Source organism: Rhinolophus sinicus, chromosome 3, assembly GCF_057876585.1.
Source record: "Rhinolophus sinicus isolate RSI-liver-muscle chromosome 3, RSI-T2T, whole genome shotgun sequence".
In the NCBI taxonomy this organism is placed as follows: Eukaryota; Metazoa; Chordata; class Mammalia; order Chiroptera; family Rhinolophidae; genus Rhinolophus; species Rhinolophus sinicus.
Genome location: NC_142503.1, coordinates 99,500,189 through 99,526,958, shown reverse-complemented (window position 1 = coordinate 99,526,958; position 26,770 = coordinate 99,500,189). Strand labels below are relative to the sequence as shown.

Below are 26,770 nucleotides of genomic sequence, written 5' to 3'. Positions count from 1 at the left end.
TGATAGATGAGTGGATAAAGAAGTTGTGGTATATATACACAGTGGAATAGTATTTGGCAGTAAGAAAAGATGAAATAGAACCATTTATGACAACATGGATGGATCTTGAGATTATTATGCTGAGCAAAAAAGACAGAAAAAGCAGAAAACCATATGATTTCACTGATATGTGGTATATAAACCAAAACAACAAAAGAACAAGACAAACAAATGAGAAAACAAAAACTGGTAGACACAGACAATAGTTTAGTGGTTACCAGAGGGTAAGGGGGAGGGGGATGGTAGATGAGGGTAAAGGGGATCAAATATATGGTGGTGGAAGGAGAACTGACTGGGTGGTGAACACACAATGTGATTTATAGATGATGTAATACAGAATTGTACACCTGAAATCTACGTAACTTTACTAACAGTTGTCACCCCAATAAACTTTAATTAAAAAAAAAAATCTCAAAAAAAAAAGTCACATACTTGTTGGATTCATATTTGCTCTAATGCTAGAGTTGGAGGGAGGGTTTGTGGGAAGAAAAGAGGTACTATCTTATTTATCCTTTGAAGTCGTTGACCTTGGAATAGATACATTTCTCAAGTGTTTTTATAAAAATCTTTCATATATCTCTTCCTAGGTGTACCAGTTACTAACTGATCTGAAAGAGCAGCGTAAAGAAAGTGGAAAAAATAAACACAGTTCTGGGCAACAGAACTTGAATACTATCACCTATGAAGTAAGCCTAGGCTTCTGGAGGATCTGCCTGAACTACCATTGAGGGGGTTGCTTTGTTCTGCTGCTGACTGCCACCAAAGCAATCATGACTTCCTGTCACCTGATGTGAATAGTTTTACTATAACCCAATTTTTATTCTGTTTATAAAAGTGGAAAGAATTTGGCCGATTGGAAGATTAGCCAACTACAAAATTAAAGGGACTAGTCTATAAGACTGCCCTCACTCTTAACATCAATTTCAAGTCGGGGATCCCAGGACCACCCTCAGATTCAGCAATCCACTAGACGTACTCACAGAACTCACTGAGAGCTATCATATTCACAGTTACTGTTTATCACGGGGAAAGGTTACAGATTAAAATTGGCCAATGGAAGAAGCAAATAGGGCAGATTCTAGGAGAAATATCAAATGCAGGACTTCCCTTGTCCTCTTAATGTGGACTCAGCACACGTTTGTCTTGAAGTTTGTGTGTCACAGTATGCACAGAGTATTGCCAACCAGGGAAGCTCAGTTCTGTTACACAGGCATGATTAATGATTAATTACCCATGTAGTTAATCTCAGCTTCCAGGCCCAGCCATACTGCATGAACCAAAGCCTCTACCTTAAGTTACATTGTTAAGAAAATCCAGGATGATCTCAGGCCCCAGACAGAGATATTCCTGTTACGTATAACATTCCAGGAGTCTGGAGATTTCATCCAGAAGCTGAGGTTAAAGGCTAGACCTTCTTGTTGGGCAAAGTCAAACTCTTTATTACACAAAAAGCGATACTTTTTATTGTAGAAAACCCAAAACATACCAAAAAGCATGAAGAAGAAAGCAAAAGTAGTTAATAATCTTAATATCTAGTGGACATTTTGCTGCCTTCTCTCCCAACCTCATTCTCTCCCAACGTTATGCTTTGTCCTTAAAAAAGTTTAAGCCATTATGTTTATTATAAGTGATGTTTGATTTTGTATCTGTCATATTAATTTGTTTTCTTGCTATTTCCTTCCAATTCTGATTTTTGTCTCTATAGAGAATTTGGTTTTAATTTCTTTATATTTTCAAAGAATTATTAAATTTGAATTAAGTTATCATAATCCATTTTAAGGGAAATAAGGGGGTTAGCACTTTTGTCACCATCCTTCCTCATCCAGTTTTGTTCATTTAATCATGTATTTAAAACCCTATCATTCATTCATTCATGTTCTTTTACATTATGTAGTTCATTTCTTTCAAAGAAGAAAAAAATATTTGTTGGTAATTAGTTTTATAAACAAATTTTTAAACCATCAAGTAATTTTTAATTACACACTTAATTGTTTCAGCTCATTGACCTCTTTAAATTCTTGCTTTTAATTTATGGTGCCTTACGGAAAGTTGTGGTACTAAATGTTTTGAGACTTTCTATACCTGAGAATATATTTCTAGTGTTCGTAATGTGAATGACTACTTATCTGAATATGGAGTTCCTGGCTTCCACTTTTACTCTGCAGGGTTCTATACACATTACTGGGTTTATTAGTATTTGTTGTTATGGAGAAGTGTGAGACCACCCTGATGTGTGCACTTTTGAGAGAGTCTTTTCTTAGATGCTGAGGTTACTGTTTATTTTTTCAGGTTTAAAATTCCTTTCAAAATATGTCTAAGTAGGTTCCCTCTTTAAAAAACAAATGAAAACCTTTTGTTTTGAAATAATTTTACTCCTACAGAAGATTTATAAAGATAGTGCTGAGATTTCCCAAGTACCTTTCCCCTGGTTTTCCCTATGTAAACCTTATATAACCATGGTACAATTATTAAAACTAAGAAATTAACATTGGTACATATTATTAAACTAAAGGTTTTATTTGGAATTTCCCAGTTTTTCCACCCATCCCCACTTTTTTCTGTTCAAGGATCCAATCCAGGACACCATTTTGCATTTAGTTAACATGTCTCCTTAATATCTTCCAATATGTAGCAGATCCTTAGTCTTTCCTTATCTTTCATGACCATGACACTTCTGAAGAGTACTGGTCAGGTATTTTGTAGAATGTGCCTCGATTTTGGTATGTCTGATATTTTCTCATGACTAGATTGAAGTTATGGTTTTGGGGAAGAATACCACTGAGGCTGTGTGCTCTTCTAATTGCATATTACATGCATGTTACATGATACCATGCATGCTACATGATGTCAGTGTCTTATTACTGATCCTGTTAATTTGGATCACTTGGTTAAGGTGTTATCTGCCTGGTTACTCCACTGTAAAGTTGCTGTTTTTCCATTTCCATGTTCTGTTAGAAAGGAGTCACCAAGTGCAGCCCACATTCAAGGAGAAGAGAATTAGGTTGCACCTCTTGAAGGGAGGGATATCAAAGAATTTGAGGACATGTGTTAAAACCATCACAGTAATTTAATAAATGTTTATTAAAAAGTGTAAATAACAAGATGCTTTGAGGTTATGCAAATATCCCATTTCTCCTTCAGCTTTTACCCATTAATTTTAGCATTCGTTGGTGTGTCTTTCATGCAGTAATTATTACTATGGTAGGACAGCCTAGTGGTGATTTATTTTCCTCATTTTTTTTTCTATGTTTAATACCTAGAATTCTTCTGTAAGAAAGAGTTGTTACTTCTCATCCACTTATTTATTTTTCAGTCATTTATATCCATATGGTTTTAGGGCTATGTATTTTATTCTTTGGGTTCCTCGTATTTTAAAAAAAAATTAAACTATAATGCAGTTGTCAGATTGTTTTTTCTTATTTTGTTTTTTTAAGATCAAAGTTTTCTTCTAAAATTTCATTAATTATTTTTCCTGTTCCAGCTACTGTTTTGTTTTGTTTTTTTAAGGAATTCCTATTATATGAAGATTGACTCTCCTAAAGGCATTTGTTTTATAGAAGGTTTTTGCAACAAAATTTTAGAATACTAAATTATAGCCATTGCCTTCCCTTTTTCTCATTCAGGGTTCTTGGTCTTATGCTTGCTTTTTCCTTTTTTTATTTTTTTAAGACATTAAAATACATATCAAAAACACCATGCAGGCACCAGACTCCTGAGATTGTCAGAGAATTTCTCACAGCAATGAAAAGCCACAAGTTGACCAAGTAAGTAAAAATTATCTTGTAGGAAGAGTGACACATAATGAAAGTAACTTATAAAAGCTAACTTCAGCAACTGTGTATTTATATTTAGTTGGGTTTTGAATTGTAATTAACACTCAGTGTGCTCTTTTAAAGTAGTGTTATAGTATTGTAGATGAATCAACTGAAACTTAGACATAGGGATCCTTCTAGAAGAAAACTAACTCTAGGCTTTTAGAATTAATACCAGAGTTGATAAATCCCAAAAGCTTTTGTCATTCCATTCAGGATAATCAATAATTGTATCTTGGAGGAACCATTGGTATTATTTTTCAGGCACACAGTTGGTACACAATCAGTAAACTAAGTGCACTTCTCCCCTTGCATCTCTCCAGATCAACTCTAAAGACAGACATCTTTCAAATGTGTGTACCTATGTGTCTGTGTGTGTGTCAAGTTTGTTATATTTTTAAGCGTGGTAAAATGCACAACATAAAATTTATCAATTTAATATTTTTAAGTATACAGTTTATTAGTGTTAAATATATTCACATTGTTGTGCAACCAATATCCAGAACTTTATAATCTTGCAAAACTAAAACTCTGTACCAATTGAACAACTTGCCATTTCTCCCTCACCTCAGCCCCCAGCAGCCACCATTCTGCTTTCTGTTTCTATGAATTTGACTACTCTAGATACCTCCTATGAGTGGAATCATACAGTATTTATCTTCATAAAAATCAAAATATTGTTTTATATATTATTATTTTTTTACCGTTATAACCTTTTTTTTTTTAAAATAAATTTTTATTGGGGAATATTGGGGAACAGTATGTTTTTCCAGGACCCATCAGATCCAAGTCAAGTCGTTTTCAATCTAGTTGTGGATGGTGCCCCTCAGCTCCAATCTACTTGTGGAGGGCATAGCTCATTGGCCCGCGTGGAAATCGAACGGGCAACCTTGGTGTTATAAGCACTGTGCTCTAACCGACTGAGCCAATCGGTCGCCCCGTTTGAACCATTTTTAAGTGTGCAATTCAGGGGCATTAGGTACATTCCCGTTTTACAACCATTACTGCCATGCATCCACAGAACGGATTAAACAGTGTCTCCCCATACTCTTTGCCCGTTAGCCCCTGGTAACCACCGATCTTTCTGTCTTATGAATTTGACTGATCACCTCCTGTGAGGGAATTGTATAGTATTTGTCCTTTTGTGACTGAAGACATTTAACATAATGTCTTCAGGATTCATCCATGAATATGTGTCAGATTTCCCTTCCTTTTGAATACTGCACAGTATTCCATTTTATGTATCTACCATATTTTGTTTATTTGTTGATTGCTGTACACTTGGGTTGCTTCCGCCTTTTTTTTGGTGTGAATACTGATGCTGCTCTGAACATGAATTCACAACTATTTCTGAGATCCAGCGTTCAGCTCTGAGTATATACCCAGAAGTCATTGTGGGGGTCATACAATAATCCTATTATAAATTTTCTGATGAACTGCTGTACTGTTTTTCCTGGTGGCTGTTCCATTTTACCTTGCTACCAGCATTGTGCGCGGGTTCCAATTTCTCCACATCCTCATTAATACTTATCTTCTGTTTTTTTGATAATAGCCATCTTAATGGGTATGAAGTGGTGTCTCATTGTGGTTTTGTTTTGCATAATGTTGAGCATCTTTCATGTGCTTATTGGCCATTCCTAATCTTACTTGGAGAAATGTCCTTTCAGAGTCCTTTGCCCATGTTTGAATTGGGTTTCTTTTTTCTTGTTGAATTTTAGGAGTCATCTGTATATTCTGGATCTTAATCCCTTATCAGGGATTGCAAATGTTTTCTCCCATTCTGTGGGTTGCCTTTTTACTCTGTTGCTAGTGTCTTTTGATGCACAAATGTTTTTAATTTTGAAATCCAGTTTGTTTTTCTTTTGTTATGTATGCCTTTAGTGTCATATCCAAGAAATCATTGTCAAATCCAATGTCATGAACCTTTTCCCCTGCTTTCTTCTGAGAGTTTTATACTTTTATCTCTTGTGTTTAGGTGTTAGATCAATTTTGAATTAGTTTTTGTGTGTGGTGTAAAGGAAGTCTCCACCTTTATTCTTTGCATGTTTATATCCAGTTTTCCCAGCTCCATTTGTTGAAAAATTGTCCTTACACACTGAATGGTCTTGGTACCCTTGTCGAAAATTATTGACGGTATATATGTGAGTGTTTATTTCTGGGCTCTTTATGCCATTGGTATATACATATGTCTGTCTTTATGCCAGTACTACACTCTTTTGATTACTGTAGCTTTGTAGTAAATTTTAAAATCAGAAAGTGCGAGATAGCCAACTTTGTTCTTCTTTTTCAAGATTGTTTTGGCTGTTTAGGGTTCCTTGGGATTCCATATGAATTTTAGGATGGATTTTTCTATTTTTGCTAAAAATGCCGTTGGGATTTGGATAGGGATTGCATTGAATCTGTAGCTCATCACTAGGTACTATCGACATCTTAACAAGATGAGGTCTTTCAGTCCATGAACATGGGATGTCTTTCCATTTATTTGTGTCCTTGCCTGGGCATTGAGAAGGAGCTTTTTCTTCTAGGGAAAAGAACAGATACTCCCTTCCAGCAGTCAGGCAAGGGAATTTTTCACCCTAGAAATTTTGAGTCAATGCTGGACTCGTACAAATATTTCTTTTAAAATGATTTATCATGGCTTTAGTATACACAAGCAATTCAAGTATACTACAGTTCTGCCACCACCAGAAATTACCTATTCTTTTGTAATCCCTTCCCCTGTGCCCAGTGCCTGGCAACCGATCTGTTTTCTTTTCCTATAGTTTTGTCCTTTCCAGAAAGTCATGTAAATGGAGTCGTTCAGTATGTAACCTTTTGAGTTTGGCTTCTTTTGCTTTGCCTAATGCATTTAAGATTTATCCATGTTGTTGAATGTATCAGTTTATTTTTATTGCCAAGTAGTATTCCATTATATGAATGTACTATAGTTTGTTCATTCACTCGCCAGTTGAAAGTTATTTGAGATGTCTCTAGTTTTTGGCAATTGTGAGTAAAGCTATTATAAACATTGCGTGCAGGTTTTTGTATGAACGTAAGTTTTCATTCTCCTGGGTAAATACCCAGGAGAGTCATTGCTGAGTCATACTGTAAGAGTAAGTTTAACTATAAGAAACTGCCAAACTCTTTCTTAAAATGTCTGTACCATTTTGCATTTGCCCTAGAATGTGAGTTCCACTTATCCATATCCTCCCTAGTATTTTTAGTATTTTTACTTTTAGCTGTTCGAATTGGCTTGAAATGGTATCTCATTGTGGTTTTAATTTGCATTTCCTTAATAATGAATAATGCTGAGCATTAGTCTTATTTTGCTTATATTCTTTGATAAAGTATCTATTCAAGTATTTTGCCCTTTATTTTTTTATTATAGGGTTTAAGAGTTCTTTGTATATTCTGGATATAAGTTCTTTTTTCAGTATGTAATTTGCAAATATTTTCTCCAATTTGTTGTTGTCTTTTCATTCTCTTAACACTGTCTTTCTCAGAGCATGTTTTAATTTTAATAATGATGAAGGCAAATTTATCCTTTCTGTTTTCTCTTATGCATCCTGCTTTTGATGTTGTAAAACATCATGTAAAAACTCTGCTGTGCCCAAAGTCACAAAGATTTTCTCTTATATTTTCTTCTAAAAAATGATCCACTTGAAGTTAATTTTGAGGGTATTGTGTGAGACGGGGTTGAGATTCATTTTCTGTGTATGCAGATTTCATACTGTTTTAGTACCATTTTAGTACCAAAGACTATCCTTTTCCCATTGAGTGGCCTTTGTAGTTTTGTAAGAGATCTGTTGAGTCTATTTCTTCATTCTATATTCTGTTCTATTGATCTAATGTGCCTGTTCTTTTGCCAGTACTGCACTGTCTTGATCACTGCACTTTATAGTAAGTCTTGAGATCAAATAATATGAGTTTTTAAGCTTTGTTCTTTTTCAGCTTGTTTTGACTTTTCTAGTTCCTTTGCCTTTTTATATAAATTCTTTAAAAATATTCAACTACAGTTGCTTTTTTTTTTTTAACCCCCTTCACCCGTTTTTCCCACCCTCCTTTGGCAACCACTAATCTGTTCTCTGTATCTGTAAGCTTGGGGGTTTTTGTTTGTTTGTTTGTTTTTGTTTTTTTAAGATTCTTCATAGAAATTATATGGTATTTGTCTTTCTGTCATATTTATTTCACTTAACATAATGCCCTTTGGTCCATCCATGTTTTCACAAATGGTAAGATTTCATTCTTTTTATGGCTGAATACACACACACACACACACACACACACACACACACACGACAAGGTCAGACAGTTAAGTTTGTGAACTCATCCTAGAAAAAGTGCTACATCCCTCATTGCTGAATATCACTATGTTCACTTTCAAAATACTCCCCTTGGGAAGCTATGCACCGACGCCAGGGCCTAGTCCACTCTTCAAAGCAATTTTGGAACTCTTTTTCTGGAATGGCCATCAGAGCTGTCATCGTATTACCCTTGATGTCCTGAATGGCATCAAAATGTCTTCCTTTCAATATTTCCTTTAGCTTCAGGTAAAGAAAGAAGTCATTGGGGGCCAGATCAAGTGAGTAGGCAGGGTGTTCCAATATAGCTATTTGTTTACTGGCTAAAAACTACCTCACAGACAGTGCCGTGTGAGCTGGTGCATTTTTGTGATGCAAGAACCATGAATTGTTGGCGAAAAGTTCAGGTCGTGTAACTTTTTCACGCAGCTTATTCAGCGCTTCCAAATAGTAAAAACTTGGTTAACTGTCCAGTTGGTACAAATTCATAATGAATAATCCCTCTGATATCACAAAAGGTTAGCAACATCGTTGCAACAAGTTCATGAACTTAATTGTCACACCTCATATGTAACGTAAAATTGACCATCTTAACTATAAGTGTACCATTCAGTGGTACTAAATACATTCATAATATTATGCAACCATCATAACTGTGTTCATAACTCTTTTCATCTTGCAAAACTGAAATGCTATACCCATGAAGCAATACTCCCCATTCTGTCCTCCCCCCACCTCCTGGTTTACATCCTAAAGTTATAACACTGTTAATTTGAATTTATACTTTTTTAGCTTCAATAACATACAAAAATTCTGCTCCCTTACAGATTCTTTCCCATCCCTTTCATTTGTTGAGAAAACAAAATTATTTATTTATACATTGTGTATCCCAGAACGTACCGTATTTTGCTGTGTATAATGCACACCCACTTTTTGGCCCAAACTTTCCAAGAAAAAAATCTTTCGATTTAATTGTTTAATTCAATTTTTTATTTGTTTACATTTCGGTACTTGTTCTTGTATTATAAAGGAATTTTAGCATTTGTTTTTTAACATATTATGGTACAAGAAATTATATGTAACAAATACAAAACACAAGAAATTTTATGTACCGATGACAAAATTACGATATTTACGCATCATAGAAGGCCAAGAACTCTTTATCATTACAAATTCATTACAGGTTTAACAAAATGGATTATCGGATTCTAGGGTATTATTTTGCATACGGATATCGTTATTGATTTCTGGAGTTACACTTTTAATGCATAAGCATAAATAAAAGAATTAAAATCATTTATATAGATACGGAATTAGTACTACCCAATATAATGTGCATCCTTATTTGTCCCTCATAAATTTGGGCAATGAAGTGCACATTATACACGGCAAAATATGGTACTCATAATTATTTTAAGTTATCTTAAATTAGGTTGAAAACAAAACCATTGTTAAAGTGGGTGGCTGGATGGCTCAGTTGGTTAGAGCGCAGCATGTTAATTTTCTAAAGCATTTGGTGGTTTAATCATTTTAAGTTTTTGCTTAAGGCATTTCTTAGAACTGCAGCCCCAGACTTCATCCTGAGATCTCCCTAAGGTATACAGCTATGACTGGGACTGCCAGGAATGGAGGAAGGACTTGCTTTCGAGACCCAGTTTATGTATGCCTCTGAATAACTTCAGTCCCTGAAAGCGGCTCTTCTGTACACAGATTACTCTTGGGATTTGGCACCATATTTGGGGCATTTACCTGTGAGGCCAGCAAAACTCAAAGTAGATGGGTGGCTTGTCAGGTTTCCCTGGTGTCTGGAGTGTGGTTACCCTGTCTGCTTTCAGAACATGGAATCCTGCCCCGTGTCTCCCTAGTGTTAACAGTTGTCTCTCCCTTGAACTTCTGCTGGAAGTCAGTGCTACCCTAGCTCTTTCTTTAATTTATCCTTCAGATTACATTTATCTCATGCCAGCTTTGCCTCAGTTGTTGGGGATACAAAGATATGAATACATTGTAAGTGCTATGTGGGGACATACTAGAGAGACACTGTAGGGTCAGAATTTGAGTATATCATTTTGTCTATAGGAGTTGGCCAAATGCAGGTGAATTAGTGCTTTCTAAGTAGAAAGATCATGATGTGCTAAGGCGTGGAATCAGGAACTAGCCCGATGCTTTCCTGTGTAGAGTTTGCAGTTTCATTTAGTCCTCCCTTATCTGAGGGGGATACATTCCAAGACCCTAGTGGATACCTGAAACTGGTGATAGTACTGAATCCTATATATCCTGTTTCCTCCTGTACCTACATATCTGTGATGAAGTTTAAGTTAAGAGATTAACAGCAGTAACTAATAAGAGAGCAGTTGTAACAACATAGTGTAATAAAAGTCCTGTGAATGTGGTCTCTCACTCTCAATTACCTTACTGTATGGTGTAGACAGCATGGGTACACTGCACAAGGGGAAGTTTCATGGCCTGGGCAGGATGCAGTGGGATGGCAGGATATTTCATCACATACTCAGAATGGTGTGCAGGTTTAAACTTATACATTATTTATTTCTGGAATTTTCCATTTAACATTTTTGGACTGTGGTTGATTGAGGGTAACTGGACCATTGGAAGTGAAACCGCAGATAAGGAGGCTACTGTAATTCAGGTGTGAGTGCTTAGGGAAAATGAAGGCATATGAACCTGGGGAGACTGACAAAGACTGGATTTCAGTGGCTTCTGGAGGCTGAACTAAAGGAATTCAAGCTCACACCAAAACCTGTGGGGACAGCAGGAGGATTATAAGCAGGATAATGAAATGAGCAGATTTTCATCTTTTAAAATAAACTTTATTTGTAAGAGTGAAGATAGATTGAAAAAGTGGCAGACCTCTGAGGATAGACTTCTAACCAGGAAGAATTCAAGTGGCTGTAGAAATGGGGAGAGGGGCAGATATCTTGAAAAAAATATAATCAGTAATTTATGTGATTTAATATGGGCAGTGGGTGAGAGGGAAGAGTCAAAGATAACCCTCGGGTTTCTGGCACAAGCGTTTGGCTCCTCACCAAGATGAGAAGTACAGAGAGAGGAGCTGGTTTGTTGGGAGGGATAGTCAGATTGCTTTGGGATGAGTTGAGTTTGAAGTGTGTCTGAGATGTTTAGGTGGCAGTGGTTACAAAGGTCTGGAGCTCAACTCACATAGCATGAAAACATGGATTTCTTGGTTAAATCCTATAATAACAGATAAAATTGTGAGGTTTGGATGAGGAGCACAGAACAGGCAGAAGATGGCACTAGGGGACTGCTACAGAGGCAGCAGAAGAAGAGAACCTCGAAAGAGGTGAAAAAGGAAAGATCAGAAAGATAAGAGAATCAGGAAAGAAGGGCAGTGTGGAAGCCATGAGAATAGATAGTGTTAAGGAGGGAGTGATCAGCAGTGTTAGGTATCAGACAGGGCAGAGCAGGACAGGAATATCCACTGGAGTTGTCAATGTGGTGAAAACAGGTTTGGTGATCACCTGGGACAGGAGCTGAAGTGCGGCGGGTTAAGAGGTGGACGGAAGAAGGTAGGGATGATAAAAGTAGGCTTGGTTATGAAGTCGGGGCATGTCTGTAACCCTCCTCCCAAAACTGGAGCCTCCAGTGTACTTGGTGTTGGTCTTACTCCAGTGCTCAGCCCCTTGGGTGTAGGAGCAGAGGCTGGTTTGTTGGCTGGACCACGAGGTGGTGATTTTTAGGGAGCAGCTGTGAATGTTTTGTTGCTAGAAGACTTGCAAGATCTGTTCTGTAGCTGTAGGAACAGTGCAGCAGGACCGAGCCTGGCAGGATAATGACTGCTCTGTGAGCTGAGTTCCGTTCCTTTAATTGATTTGTAGCTGAGGTGTTTGTTTACTCACTGTATCTTTTTTCTGTTCCTGCTCTCTCTAGTCTTTATTTATATTGTTGGATGATGGTTAAAATAAATTTTGGTTTTGGGAGGGTTCATATTTTCCAGCTCATTTGGGCCTTCAGAACTGCTTGCTGGTATCACCTCTTGTCCCCTCTGTTGATTCTCTGCAGCTTTTAGTCCTGTCGTCCCTTTTCGTACCCAGACCTCTCAGACGGTTACTTCCCTTCTGCTTCCCTAAGAAAACTATCCAAAAAGAACCCAATTCTCTCACCTCTCCTCAGATCTGCTCTCTTTTTCCGCATTGCTGTGGTCTCATTGGAGTATGACCCCTTCACTGCAACCTTGGACCGTTTTTCTAAGGGTCTTTCCCTCTCTCACTTGTAATTTCAGCCTTTCCACATGCTTGTCTCCTTAGCTGGCAGACATGCTCCAGTCTCCTTCCAGAACCTACGCTTCTCAGGCTATAATTGCTTTTTTACTTCTATCCTGTCAAGAGGTTATTTTGGGCTGCAAGCTGACCCACAGCCACCAGGAACAGCAAAGGTCAGTGTCCGACACAGCCAGCCTTTCCTGCACAGCCTCCTGGGAATGCAGTGTGCCCTCAGACCTTGCCACCTGCCTCCTCAGAGCTCTGTCCCCTGGCTTTGTGTACCCAGGGGCTGCCCCAGGCCCCACCGTGTCAGCTGCTTTTCCTGGCGCCTCACTGTATGTTCCCATGGCCCAGTCTGTGGTTGTTGGCCCTGTAGGTTCCACAGTCACCATGGTTTATTGTCCAGTTGGCCCATCTGTTCACCTGTGCTGGTGGAAGGAGGGTATGGTGGAGTGCCAGGTTTGGAGTGGGGGCTGCACTCGCCGCATTCCTCTCCACCCCAGAATGTCCTCCAGTGCTGCTCAGCTTGCAGTCATGCAGGAGCCAGTGTCCCCGTGACTCAGCGGGAGGAAAACTCCTTCATGGGTGGCTCAGATGGTGGCCGTGCCATCTGGTGAGGAACCAAGGCCACCTCTGTGCCAGGAAAGACATCATGTAACTTAAGTGCTTCTCACAATGTAAATGCTTTAACCACATTAACCTGAAGTTGTAATTCACACACATATTGGGTGTCTTCCTGATGCCCAGACCATTAGGCACTTTTCATGTAAAGGGTAGAAGTACCTCCCTAAAGCATTTTGAAGTAGGGGAGTATCGATTTATGAAATGAATGGGGAGGAGGCAGCCCTAAGGATCTTATCGTCCTTTAATTCCTCAGGAGTAATAATACTGCACCATACTGGTCTTTGCTTTTAATACTGTGTTTCCCCTAAAATAAGACCTAGCTGGATAATCAGCTCTAATGTGTCTTTTGGAGCAAAAATTAATATAAGACCCAGTATTACATTATGTTATATTATATTTTATTTTGTTTTATATTATACCCGGTATTATATTAGATTATACCCAGTCTTATAATAAAATAAGACCCGGTCTTATATTAATTTTTGCTCAAAAAGACACATTAGAGCTGATTGTCCAGCTAGGTCTTATTTTTGGGGAAACATGGTAAGACATCAAATTAGGTTTGGAAGGAACTTTGATCTTCCTAAGAATTAAAGTTGCCAAATTATTTTGATGGGTCTTTATTAATCTCCTTTAAGTATTTAATTTCTGTCATTTATTATAAATGAAACATTCTTTGTCTGCCTTTTCCTTTCCATCCTTTGCCCCACGTGCCCCTCTCAAACCTAGTCTTCCCGCCAGTCTCCACTGGATCAGTGGTCCAGGACAGAGACCCAAGCACACTAATGCCTCCTCTCTTTGCCCTCTCCCCACTTGTCAGCTTTTCCGTAGTCTTTCACAAGGATCTTCTGAAACCCCTTGTGCCCCAAGCACAGACTCCTTTACCTCTGCTATTGCGTCTCGTCAGGCAGAAGTGGAGGGTGCTTTTTGGACTTCCTCATAGGTTGTCTCTTCATACACCAACCAAACCCAGATTTGTTTGGGTGCCAGAAAAACTGAACTTTGTTTGAACGAAGGATATCAGTACAGACAGTACTTTGCAATACTATTTGCACAGCAGTTTGTTTAAAATATGAGGGGCAATGAGGAGGCTGAATTTCAAAAGCCTGATGACATTAGAGCCAAATTAAAGGGAGTTTTTAGGTCAGAAATTACCATTTATTATTTAGAGAGCCTGATGCAACCACTCATGGCTCTGAGAATTCCTAAGCTGAGTGAATAGGTCATATTATGACTGCCTCACTGAAAAGTGACTTGAGGCCAGTGAAATCTCATTGGGGTTAAGGATATTTTGGGACCCTTAATATTTTGATTTTTGTTTTGTGAAATTTGATTTTATAATTTCAGTTCATCTAAATTTTGTGTTCTGTCTATGCGATGTTTGACTGTATTGTTGACTGTTAGGGAAGTTCAGCGTTGTAGGTTTCTCTGGGCATTGTGGTGCACCTTTGTGAATTTTTTTGTACTAAAAATGTAGAATAAAAACTATTGTGAAGATTTGAATAAAATGAAGACATTGCGTTACAGAAAAAAGAGGTTATTTCCTCTGCAGTTATCCCTCAGTGTCCACAGTCCAGCTGTCACCACGATGTCGTCCCCCTGAAGTGCTTGCAGGTTACCAGTGCCCTCTTCTTTGGCAAATCCAGTGATTCCCTACTGTCAGCCTGCTGTCCTCTCTGCAGCATCTGACATTGTTGCTAATTCCCTGTTCTGAGCTCCTCCCATGGCTTCCCTAACACTACTCTCCCGGGTCTTCTTTTTCCCTCTCTGCTCCTTCTCATTCCCCTTTGGCCCATTAAAGGAAGGTGCTTTATGGTGTTATCCTGGGTCTTTACTTACTCTGCTGTTGGTGTCTGGGCTCTGATATCCACTGTCAAGGTTTCACATAAATCCTTGCTAATAAATCCAGCTCTGGTTTTTTTCTTCAGTTTTAGACCAAACTAGAACTAAAACTAGACAATGTGCTTGACAGAAACCTTTTCAGTATAGTCCAAAAATACCACAAACTCAAAAATTTCAGTTAATATATTTTCCCCAAACAGGCTACAACCCTGACAGTAAACCTTGACTCTTCCCTTTCCTTCACCCCTGCCCCACCGAATCTGGGCAGCTGTCAGGTTGACTGACTGACCCTGAGGGTGACCAGCGGCATTTCATATGTCCAGACTCTCGTTGCCATCCCGCTGCTGCCGCCCAAATTCACGGCTTTGTTCTCTCCCCTGAGCATTCCAGTGTCTGGCTCCATTTTCTTAAGTCTTCCAGAATTGCTACAAGTGTCGGACCAAGCATGGTAGTCCTTTCCTTGGTTGTCCTCCAGTGTCTCCAAAGTAGCATCCTGCCTGTTGGTGGTCAGGGCCCTTTGGAGTCTTCTCCCAGATAACTTTTTCAACCTTGTGTCACAGCTTCTCTAAGAGCCATTTCCTAAAGCTCTGTGAAGTTCTGTACTTGTCCTGTTCCTGCTCTGACTGCCCGTTCTTTTTTATCTTTCCACCTAGAAAATCCTTCAGAGGCCAGTGTAAAGTCTTCTTCTCTGTGAGGTCTTTGTATTTGAGTCTAGATGTTTATGGGTTTACAAGGAGTAGAACTTGACTATAACTTCCTTAATAATGACTGCCATTTATGGAGAAATTACAGTATGACAGCCCGCCTTATGTACACTGTGAATACTAGAAGCAGATGTTTAAGAGCATGTGCTTTGGGGTTCGAGTGCCATCTCTGTCATTTACTAGCTCTGTAACCTTGGATAAGTGATTTACCATCTCAGTGTCATTTAAGTCTGTGGGTTAAATGTGTTTGCCTGATGGAATGTAAGTGACACATGGTAGCTGCTGCCACTATCCGTGATAAGATTTTCATCCTTCCTCACTCTCGTGAGATAGTAAACACATTATCCTGCCTGTTTTACAGATGATGAAACTGAGGCTCAGGGAGGCTGGGTAACTTGTGCTGCTTCTCCAAATACACAGACAACTCTGGGAATTCTGGCTGACTCATCTTTTTATTCCAGAATACCTTTCAACTCAATAAACTATTTAATTGAATTGAAAGATGAATCTGGAGCTCCAGTGTCAGATCGAGAGAAAAATTTAGAAGTTATTCCTTGCACAGGGGTGGCAGTTGAAGCCATTCTCTTTTAAGTCCTGTCATCTTTGAGAGTCCCAACATTTCAACCACCCTTCAGCAATGAGTTGTATATGACAGATGGCAATTATTATCTTCAACTATTACTTAAGTCTTTTGTACAGTTTGCGTGTATTTGTCTTTTCCCAGCTGGGTTGTAAGCTCTTTGAAGGCAGAAGACTGCACATTGTCCTACTTTACGAGCACCTGCTGTAATTTGAATTAAAAAACATTATTTTCTTCACACTTTCCAAATGAAATGTATTACAGCTGCATTTCTGTTTGCTCCATTTCTTACACTCCAAGCCTCTGTATCCTACAGGATTCTCATAGTTCTAATACACATTTGGGCCCTTGAGGAAGTCCCTGTTCCTGTTCCCATCCTGCCATCTTATACTTGGAGGAACTGAGGGCCACGTTCCAAGTCGTCCTCCCCTGACAAAGTGTTCGCTGAACAGCGTGGTCAAGACTCAAGATCCTCAGGGTATAAAACTTTTAAGTGCTTTGTGCTTTTCTTTTGACAGAGCTGAAAAACTTCAGCTGCTGAATCACAGGCCTATGACTGCTGTTGAGATCCAGCTGGTGAGTGAAGGAGGCCTGAACTTGAGGGCGGTTTCTGGGTATGAGACGTAGGACGCATGCGGAAGGCTGAGAACAGACAGCCAGGAACTGACATTTCTTGAAAAGACTGCCAGACCACCCCATTTTATAAGTGAAAGGAAACCTCACCAATTTGATCCGAGTTAGTATAGACCTAGGGAAGGTGGAAGACTGGAGGAAATGTGATTCCTTCTATAGGATTTGGGCCTGTCACTTGGTAGCGATTTATCTCCCCTGATGTCCTCCCCATTCTGGCCAGTGCTTCCCTGTAGGGTTATTGCCAACCCAGATGTTGCATAAAAACATTAGATTCAACATGACTCTGGTGTAAATCACCCCCCACTCCCACCCTTTGACCTACTCTTCCTGAGTTCTTTTCTTGGTCAGTGGAGCATCTGTGCACTTTCCCACGTGCTCTCTTTCTCGCTCACCCTCCTGGCCCCGTCTCCCAAGCCAGAAGCCATTGTCTTCCCATTATCTCATATTCAGTTAGTCCCCAAGTTATGCTTCTGTCTCCTCTTAGTCTTTCTTCTCTCCCTGCTGCACTGTTATTTTCTGTCATCATTTCTCAACTCAGGTCTCAGAGTTACCCTCTCACCCTTTCCCTGCGCCTGTCTGGCTCCTCCAGTCTATCTTCTACACCACTCCCATAGTTCAGTTTCTAAAACCACACATTTGATTATCTTATCTCCCTGCATAAAACCACTCAGTGGAGCCTCATTGCTTTGGAAGTCTAAATTGCAGCCATGGCACAAAGCTTCAGAATTATGGGAGGCAGCTGGGGTGGTGTAAGTGGCATGTGAAAATGAGTCCCAGTAACAGACTGAATGGGTGACCGCATTGGCACACTTGGCAGTTTCCTTCTGTTGTACAGAGCAGAGAGCATCACTAAGCTGCATGTACTAGGCAGGCCATTTAACTACCAGTAAGAAACTGTGGCTGGAGAATTAAAATGAGAATAAAACTGTTTCCAAAGTCAGTTTTAGAAGTGCACCTAAATACAGCTCTTTGTCAAATTTCCTTCAGAAAAGTATGGAAGAAAGTGGCCCAAAACACCTTGATCTTTAGAGTTGCTTATAAACAAACAAACAAAATACCCTTGAGAGGTCATGGTATCTCCCCTGCCAGGTAAGTAAAGGGTGATGGAGTATGTAATTTTTGACCAGAACTTACTATCTTTGTGGTGGGGTTTCTACCCTGCAAAATGCATTCAAAATTAAATTTGAAGAATTCCTTCCACAAAGCGTGCCTTTCTGGGAGAACTGGCCTTTAGACTACATAGAGATTCCTTTTTGTACCCTCATTCTTCTGATGCTTTTGACTGTTGTGGAGATTCCACTTAGAAAAGAGGAAAAAACAAAACAGCAAGAAACTAATCCATGTCCCTCTGGGTTAAAGATCACATGTCGTGTCTCCTCTTCCAACTTGAATCAGCAACATATGTTATTCATGACTTAATGACAGTTGGAGAGAAGAGATGCAGAAGGATTAGCGTGATCTCATCCCAGAGCCTGTAGAAAGCTCTGTCATTGCCTGGTGAGATTAGCTGCTATGAAGAGTGCCTGCTGTATGCCAGATGTAGTGTGGGTTTTGTATATGTTGTCCCTAATGCCATCACCATAGTCTTGGCCAGTGAGAGTCTGATTCAAAAGTCTAACTGTGTCCCTCCAAGCAACGTGCTTTTCCATGGTGAGGAGAAAGGTGCGTGTGGCGTGCCATCAGACTGTTCATTCCCGTCTTCTTTCCTTGGTAATAATGGTGTATGTTGTTTCCCAGTAGTTGGACCATTCATAGCCAGATTTTTCCCAGCCTGGGATTTGACTGTGAAAGATAGCAAGTCATTTACCAAGGCTTGTAGCAGTATCTCTTCCCACCAGAACGAGATAAGAAGTTAGGTTTTCACATAGAGCAGAAAGTGCAAAGGACCTGATAATTTTCCCTTAGGAACTTAACAACCATTTATTCTTCCTGGGTCCAGAAGTAATCCCAGCATCTAACATTTGTTAGTATTTAGTTTTTGAGGCTGAAGCCTCTCTTTTCTAGTTATACCTCAGCTATGATTTGTTGTGATTCTCAGACGCATATGTGACTGCTGTCTGTGAAGAAATGAGGAAGCCATCCAGCCTCTGTGACTTCTGCCATCCCCTGTTGTGTTTTCATTTGGGACAGTTTGGGAGCCCTCTGGTTATTAGACAGGACAGTGAACCCCATCATCTCACAGGCCACTGTTGTGAACAGCACTACCCATCTGTGCTTATGAAAATTTAGTGATTATAACAGGTCTTGAATTACAGAATTTTATGGCTTACAAAACACTATAATGTGTATTTTCATTTGGTCCTTACTATGGGCATTACTTAATTTTACCATGTTCCCCTGAAAATAAGACCTAGCCGGACAATCAACTCTAATGTGTCTTTTGGAGCAAAAATTAATATAAGACTCGGTCTTATTTTACTATATAAGACTGGGTATAATATAATATAATATATAACACCGGGTCTTATATGACATAAGACCGGGTATAATATGATACAATATAATATAATACTGGGTCTTATATTAATTTTTGCTCCAAGAGACGCATTAGAGCTGATTGTCTGGCTAGGTCTTATTTTAAGGGAAACACGGTATATTAAAGGAAATTGAAATTTACAGAGGTTAAGTGAACTGTTCTGGGTCTAAGAGCTGAAAGTGTTGGTAGCTATTAGATTTTGAGATGTTTTGAGGAAAGCAGGAGGTTAGGCTTGGCAGCATAGAATGAGAAACAACCATTTTGGGAATACACCAGCTCAGTTTGGCAGCCCCTGGGAATTGATATAATCTTTGTATATGATTAAAAACACTTATCATTTATGTTGACCTCGTGCAAATACTTTGGATTTTTAAATTTCATTTGCCTTTCTATTCTGAACAGCTTGAAACCTTTGGTATCTGAGAATGTTGAGATGGTGTTTTGCACTTCTTTATTTGGGCTCTGTTTCTTATGTATTGTGAAGAAAAGGTGAAGAATTACCCTAGTGATCTAAGTGGGTTAGTAAGTTTTTGGTTTCTGAAAGTTTCTTTTAGCATGTATTTCATTTTGCTTAATGCAGGTTAGGTTTTCTTCTTGTGACTGGAAATCTTGGCTTGAAAACAAATTATCCCTGATTATCCCTGAGGTTTCTGTACTAATCACAGCTTCTGCTCTTGGAGAATTTGGCAAAATAAAAAGCACATAAGCCCTGTTACCAAGAGCACACCTAGCTGACACCTAATCTTAGTGTTGCATCTGCCACATCCAGAGATGAGGATGTAGGAAGGTGGACTGTTTGGTGTTCTGAAAAAGAAGGCCCCTCAGTCGTCAAAAAACCAACTCCTTTCAACCAGTGGGCTCTAGTCTGCATCTAGACTGTTTGGTGAGAGGAAGTGACAGAAACCTCCTGCTGGAGTGCGTGGTGTCCTAGAAGGAGCTGGGATGCAGAGGCAGGAGGCCTTTCCCTGCTTGCTGTGAGGCCCAGTGTTCCTGGGACGGGGAGCCTCCACCTACCTGTAAATTGTCCTTGGTGTGCAGCATTCTCGAGAACCTGGTCGCTGTGGTTCCGGTAAAGCCCCTGGTGAACTGTGGGCACAGTACATCCTGGTGGGAGTTCGGCCCCGTTCTAACAATGGCTCAGCTCTTCTTTACTCTCTTCTCTGCCACGGGAAGCAGTTTCACCAGTGACTGCATGCGCCAGTTATTCAGACACGTGGAGACATTCTTCTCAGGTGCAGATGATCCTTTCTCAGGATTAAACCAAACTGGACATGTCCCTCCTTCCAACTCCTTCGTTCTTTGGAAGCAGTCTGTGTGAGATTACTGCCTTTTACAAACCCCAGTTTTGCATGTCTGGTTTTTAAAATGGGGCTTTGAGGATTATTTCTTGTTCAGTAGAGAAGTTTTGCTGAGCCTTTGAATCTTTAGAAAGTGGTCATTTATTTCACAGCACGGTGGGATATAACTCCCACCATTAGCTCACTCAGGTCTTCTCCTCACCCTAGAACACTCAGGGCTACCCAGGGCTGTTCTCTACCGTGTTTCCCTGAAAGTAAGACCTGCTGGACCATCAGCTCTAATGCGTCTTTTTGAGCAGAAATTAACATAAGACCCGGTATTATATTATACTCGGGCTTATATTAAAATAAGACCGGGTCTTATATTAATTTTTGATCCAAAAGATGCATTAGAGCTGATGGTCTGGCTAAGTCTTATTTTGGGGGAAACACGGTAGTTCTGGAAACATCTTAGGACTGAGATGAATGAAGAGACCAGCGTTTACATATGATCTTGGATGTGTCACTTGACTTCTTTAGCTTCTGTACTATTTGTAGAGTGAGACAGGCTGATTTCAGTATTATAAGCTTAGCCTTTCGTCCTTCTGTACTTAAATCTGCCAGGATTTCTTTCTAAAATTCCTTTCGGTCTTAATTGCCAGATGTCAGGGATTGCTGTGAGAAATGCCAGAGAGGACCCTGGATACCTTTAGCTGAGAAAGCTGTTTGTGAGAGACGCCGATGCCACCAAGTGAATGTGCAAGCAGCTGACTGTCCGCACACTGCTTTAAAAGGTGGCTGGCTCTGTGTTACCTTTGTATTCATTAACACCTTGAGAATTGGAGGCGAGGTGGAGAAAACTGGCCTATCACTGTGGCTGTGACCTTTGTGTTCATATTTCCAGAGCCATGTCAGAAACCAGACTGGTGAGGCAGTGTGGGATTGTTTCCCAGCTGTCACTCGTCTCACTCCTGCTCTGCCTTCCCCGGAGGGGACCAAGGCCCAGTGACATGCTAGATTGGAGGCATGGGAGTTAGGCAGGCCTGGCCTGGAATTCTGGCTTTGCCCCTCGCGGGGCTGCTGGGGGCGGGCAAAGACTAGTATAAAGTGCAGGGTGCAGCGCCAGGCCTATGAACTCCCACAGGGCTGTCGTGAGCACCGGGATGAGTGAGGGTTAGGGAGCTACAGAAGTCACCTGGCGCACAGCGGCAGTCATTAGGTGAGCTGTTGATGCAGTTCCTGAGTTACAGGTATGCTGGCTGAAATACAAGCGTGTTTAAAGCACATTTCACTCCCCAGAGGTGAGTTTTCTTTGCATATACAACATATTCACATGCACACAAGTATAGAACTATTAGGGTTTTCTTTTTCTTTATAGAAATTTGCTAACCTGCATCTCTTTTGTTTTCACTGCCCCATTTTGAGCTGTCACACTGGCTTACCCTGGATTTGAGCTGGCTTCTCCTTCCTGTGAAGCCACGGTAGAAAGGAGCTAGAGACCTGAGGTGGCTCAGTTGGCCCCCAGCTCTGTGCCTAAGAGGCTGGGCTGGGACTGGGACCCACATGGGTGACCCAGTCTCTGAGGCTCATTGGTAACCCCCTGGAGGGTTTCTTTCCTTCTGCAGATGGTGGAAGAGAGTGAGGAACGGCTCACAGAGGAGCAGATTGAAGCACTCCTCCATACTGTCACAAGCGTTCTGCCTGCAGGCCCTGACGCTGAGCACAAGACAAATACCAACTATGATGGGACAATGGACGAAGAGGACCCTGCATAGAAGAGTACGGCTGGCCCATGCATCTCAGGACGTTGAAAGGCCCAGCAGCCATTTTGCAGACATCGAAGATTGTTTTGTTTAGTTTTACCCCCTACGCCAACAAACCATTTCACGGTTAGTTGGGTAAATCCCCAAAATAAGCCTTTCTCAAAAATAAGCTGAAAAGAAATACTTTGCCTCTGGGAGAAGAAACCTGGTGAAGACAGGCTGAGGCTTTTGGGACAGAGAGCTAAAGAAGAGAGGACAGTCAGAGGACAGTGACTGTGGAATCCTCTGGTAAAAACGTTTCTTCCCTGGCCTTTGGCACAGCTGTGGGGACGTTCCTGTACACAGCTGATAAAATACTTGCATTGCTTTGGATGAGCTGTGTCCTCATTAGTTTCATCTGCTTCCCTAGGACCTTCCCAAGCAGGGGCACAGAGTGCTGTTGGGGTGAGAGCCAAGGTGTGAGAATCCCATCAGGTGGTTAAAACTCGCAGAGCAGTGCCTGGTTAAAATGAGCCACTCAACTTGGCTTGCCTTCAGGAATCTTCCTGGAGACCAGCAGAGGTCAGAAAAGAACAGGCCTGGCCCACCCGCGGTCAGGCCTGAAGCCGCCCCGCACAGGCTTTGCTTACTGCTCACTCCTCAGTCTCATGTAGGATGCAGCTCATTCCAGCTGCAGGAGGCGCTTCCAGCTGAGTGCCTGGCACCCGCAAGTCACACGGTACTGGATGCCTTTCTAAGTGCCCTCAGTTTCCTGCCCCACAGAAATCCAGGGCAGGCACCGCCTGTGGAGACCTGCTGAGCTTCATTTGCATAACGGGCAAATCATTTGAGTCTTTAAAAAGGGCACAGTTATGTACCTCTTTTCATAGAATATGTGAGAACTAGAAGTTGATTAATAAAAATTTGAATCGTTGGCTGTTGCGAGGTTGGTTCAGTTTTTTAAGTTTAAACTATTAGGATAATTAACTCCATGAAGAGTTTGTTAATACTCAAACATTGGAGAGTTTAGTAGCTCCAGATACCTGGTTGCCTTTGGTCCTAGGAATGTTGCTAAAAAATCTAATTTCTCACATTCACTCTGCTCCCTATTTGGGGAAGAAAATGCCCAAAGACATTGATTTTCCAAATTGTTATTCTTTTTGTCATATGATTACCTGTTTTAGTGCTGCTGTTAATTGGATTACTTCCCACTTTTTTTTTTTTTTAAAGATTTTATTTGGGAAGGGGAACAGGATTTTATTGGGGAACAGTGTGTACTTCCAGGCCTTTTTTCCAAGCCAAGTTGTCCTTCAGTCTTAGTTATGGAGGGCGCAGCTCAGCTCCAGGTCCAGTTGCTGTTGCTAGTTGCAGGGGGCACAGCCCACCATCCCTTGCGGGAGTCGAAACCGGCAACCTTGTGGTTGAGAGGACAGGCTCCAACCCACTGAGCCATCCGGGAGCTCAGCGGCAGGTCAGTTCAAGGTGCCGTCTTCAATCTTAGTTGCAGGGGGCGGAGCCCACCATCCCTTTGCGGGACTCAAGAAATTGAATTGAACATGGAACTCTAACCGCCTGAGCCACCAGCTGGCCCATTACTTCCCACTTGTGATTCCTGGGTTTTCATACTCTCTTCCTCCTCCCCTCCCCTAAATTGTAATTATGTCAGTTTTAACCTCATCGTCTAAGGATCAAGGGAGATCCGCTGCTGGCAACATTGAGATTAACAGGACATTTATTTTTACATGTCTCTTGAGTACTGGGAGTTTTCCCAGGGGCCGTTGATTTTAATAAAGGCACACATGTACCTGTGTATTGTTGTTTCATCTTAACCTTGAGTGTATTAGATTCTTTTGCTTGATGTAAATCCATCAATAATAAATTATTTCCAGGTGACTGCCCACTTGTGATATTTTTATAAATCTTTGAAGAGTTTGTTTTGCCATGGATAGAAATAAAGTGAAATGTGACAAAGTTTTGGCGACGAAAAACACCCAACCTAAGAGAAAACTTGTAAGAGAGTATTTGAGCCAAACCGACAATTGCCGGGAAACAAAATCTCAACAGATTAAAAATACTCCACGAAATGGCTGTTTGCAGCTTATTTTATACATAAAATCAAAGGAGGGAGGGTTACATGAAATCCATTGGTGATAGATTAAGGGGGTGGGAGAAAGCAAAGTGGGGCAATCCCTGGGATTGGATTAAAGTAAATTGGAGAGACAGGTACTTCTTTTACACAGGAGGGTGCAGGACAGTTAACAGTTGACTTTTTACACCACATAGAGATGGTAATCATGAGACTAGCATAATAATGAGGGATTTTGCAGTTTCCAGCCCTGGTCCGGAAAAAGGATTGCTGACATTCCAAAGATGTTATTTTCGGTGCAAAAAGACAACAGACAGGCCCACTTACAGGCACAGATTAACTTTATGAAGGAAGCTAAAGATGTGACTTCCTGCCATGGCCCATTTAGTTATGAAATTTTTTATGTTCACGCCACCTTATGTGGTTATTTTCAGTCTCCTGAGCTTGTCAGATTTAATATGTGGCCCCTTTACTGTCCACAGTTTAAAATGTGTGATTTAAAAAAAAAAGTGAATCTACTTAGAGCGGAATTCTGTGTTGGATTTCAGAAAGATTTTCAGTTTCTGTGTTTGGGATATGAAGGCAGACTCAGTTTCTGTAAATCAGGCAGGCTCCGGAATACTTCACCTTTATTAGAAACATTCTGTGTAATATTTTTGTCACAATAATAAACATTTTAGAAATGTCGGCGAAAAAAGATTCAGCCTAAGAGAAAGTTTATGAGTTTATTTGAACCAAACTGACGACAATTGCCGGGAAGCAGTCTCAGTGGATTGAGAAAATGCTCTGGAAAATGGTGGTTTGCAGCTTATTTTATATGTAGAATCAAAGGTGGATGAAATCCATTGGTGGTAAATTAAAGGGGTGGGAGAAAGCAAAACCGGGAAATCTCTGGGATTGGATAAAAGTAAATTGGGGAGATAGGTACTTCTTTCACATAAGCACATACCAGTAGGTGGGTACAGGATAGTTAATAGGTCACTTTTTACAGCACATAGTCAGTAATCCGGGGACAAGAATAACTGAGGGATTCTGTAGTTTCCTGTTCTGGTCACTGGGGGCAAGGGAGGGATTACTGACATTCCAAGTATTACAGGATTATGGTGCCCCCAAGACGTGGTCTCACGGTACCGGAAACTGGGATGCCCACTGGCTAAGGCAAAAGGCTCTTATTTTTATACTTTTTCTTGTATGCTTGTGGAAGGGAGCTGGTGCCTTCTAATGGAGTCTATCAGATTTGCTGTTTGTCCAGCCTAATGGAATTTACAAAATAACCCATTTATCATGCTGTCTCACAAGGGCATGCTATCCTAGATGCAAAAAGACAATAGACAGACTCACTTAAGGTAGAGATTGACCTTTGTCAAGGAAGCTACAGGCCAAAGATGTGACTTCCCGCCATAGCCACCTTAGTTAGACATTTTTATGTTCACGCCATCCTATGTGGTTATTTTCAGTCTCCTGAGCATGTCAGGCTTAACCTGCGGCCCCTTTTCCATCCACAGAAATAAAAAGGAAACAATTTACACAAGAATTGTTAGGCACGGCCAGAGGAATGAGTCGCAGGAGACCAAAATTAGTCTATTAGAATTTATTTGGTGTGTTTGAGGTGCGGGAGGTCAGGCTAGAAAAGACCATCACCTCCCTGAGCAAAAAGGTGTATGGAGTTTTATAGGAGGGGTAATCAAGGTTGTTTCCCCTTCAGCGCGTCAGGGGGTTTCGTTGCATTGTCTCTAGCAACCAAGGGTTTCGGGGCATGACCAAGCCCTCCAGCTCCACACCCTGGCCTCCAGGCCTCCATCTGGACTGCCCAGACCCGCTGATCACAAGCCCCTAGGAGACAAAGTCTACATTCTAGGTGGGTTCTCCAGGCCTAAGGCAAACACAAGCCGGCAGGTACAATGTACAAATCAAGACAAGATGGCTTTTAAGATAAGGTTCCTGTTCCTGGCCTAAATATGGTCTAACAAATTCCCCCCTCTGGGTTTGGTAACTATTCTTAGGAAAAGGAGCGGTGGGACTCCTTTTCCTGTAACTGTTTCCTGCTGAGCAGGGGCGTGGATCAGGGTCCCTAATTAGAGTTTTGGGTGAGGGGGCTGTAACGGTGTTGTTGTAAGAGCATGGTGAGCTCAGTTGGTGTATAGTCCATGAAGTCCCCCTGTCAAAGGCCAGTTCCCAGGCCGGCACAGTGGCCGAGGTAGTTGGAGTGCTGTACTTGTAACACTAAGGTCACTGGTTCGATTCCCACATGGGCCAGTGAGCTGCACCCTCTACAGCTAAGATTGTGAACAATGGCTCTCCCTGGAGATGGGCTGCTGTGAGCAGCTGGAGGTCAGTGTGTGCTGCCATGAGCGGCCAGTGGCCAGCATGAATGGCCGGCAGCCATCGTGAGCAGCCAGCAGCCAGTGAGAGCTTCCATGAGCTGCTGTGAGCAGCTGAC

The 26,770-nt window shown here is 40.9% G+C and overlaps 1 protein-coding gene and 1 pseudogene across 9 annotated transcripts in view; both read left to right on the top strand.

Annotated features, from left to right (window-relative positions):
• The window catches only part of CRCP (CGRP receptor component), a 35,214-nt gene extending 11,072 nt beyond the window's left edge, over nt 1-24,142 (top strand). For 3 of the 9 annotated variants that reach the window (XM_019718519.3, XM_074328491.2, XM_074328492.2), the window contains exons 3-4: nt 16,635-16,692; nt 22,128-24,142. In XM_019718519.3, coding sequence (XP_019574078.1) covers nt 16,635-16,692; nt 22,128-22,277 — 208 coding nt within the window. In that variant the 3' untranslated portion in view covers nt 22,278-24,142. Of the gene's footprint in view, nt 1-626; nt 830-3,708; nt 3,804-16,634; nt 16,693-22,108 lie in introns of all 9 variants that reach the window. The other 6 variants (XM_019718515.3, XM_074328490.2, XM_074328488.2 and 3 more) reach the window with 6 other exon arrangements.
• On the top strand, nt 12,515-16,626 carry LOC141570459 (DAZ-associated protein 2 pseudogene; annotated as a pseudogene).
• Nucleotides 24,143-26,770: the final 2,628 nt, after the last annotated feature.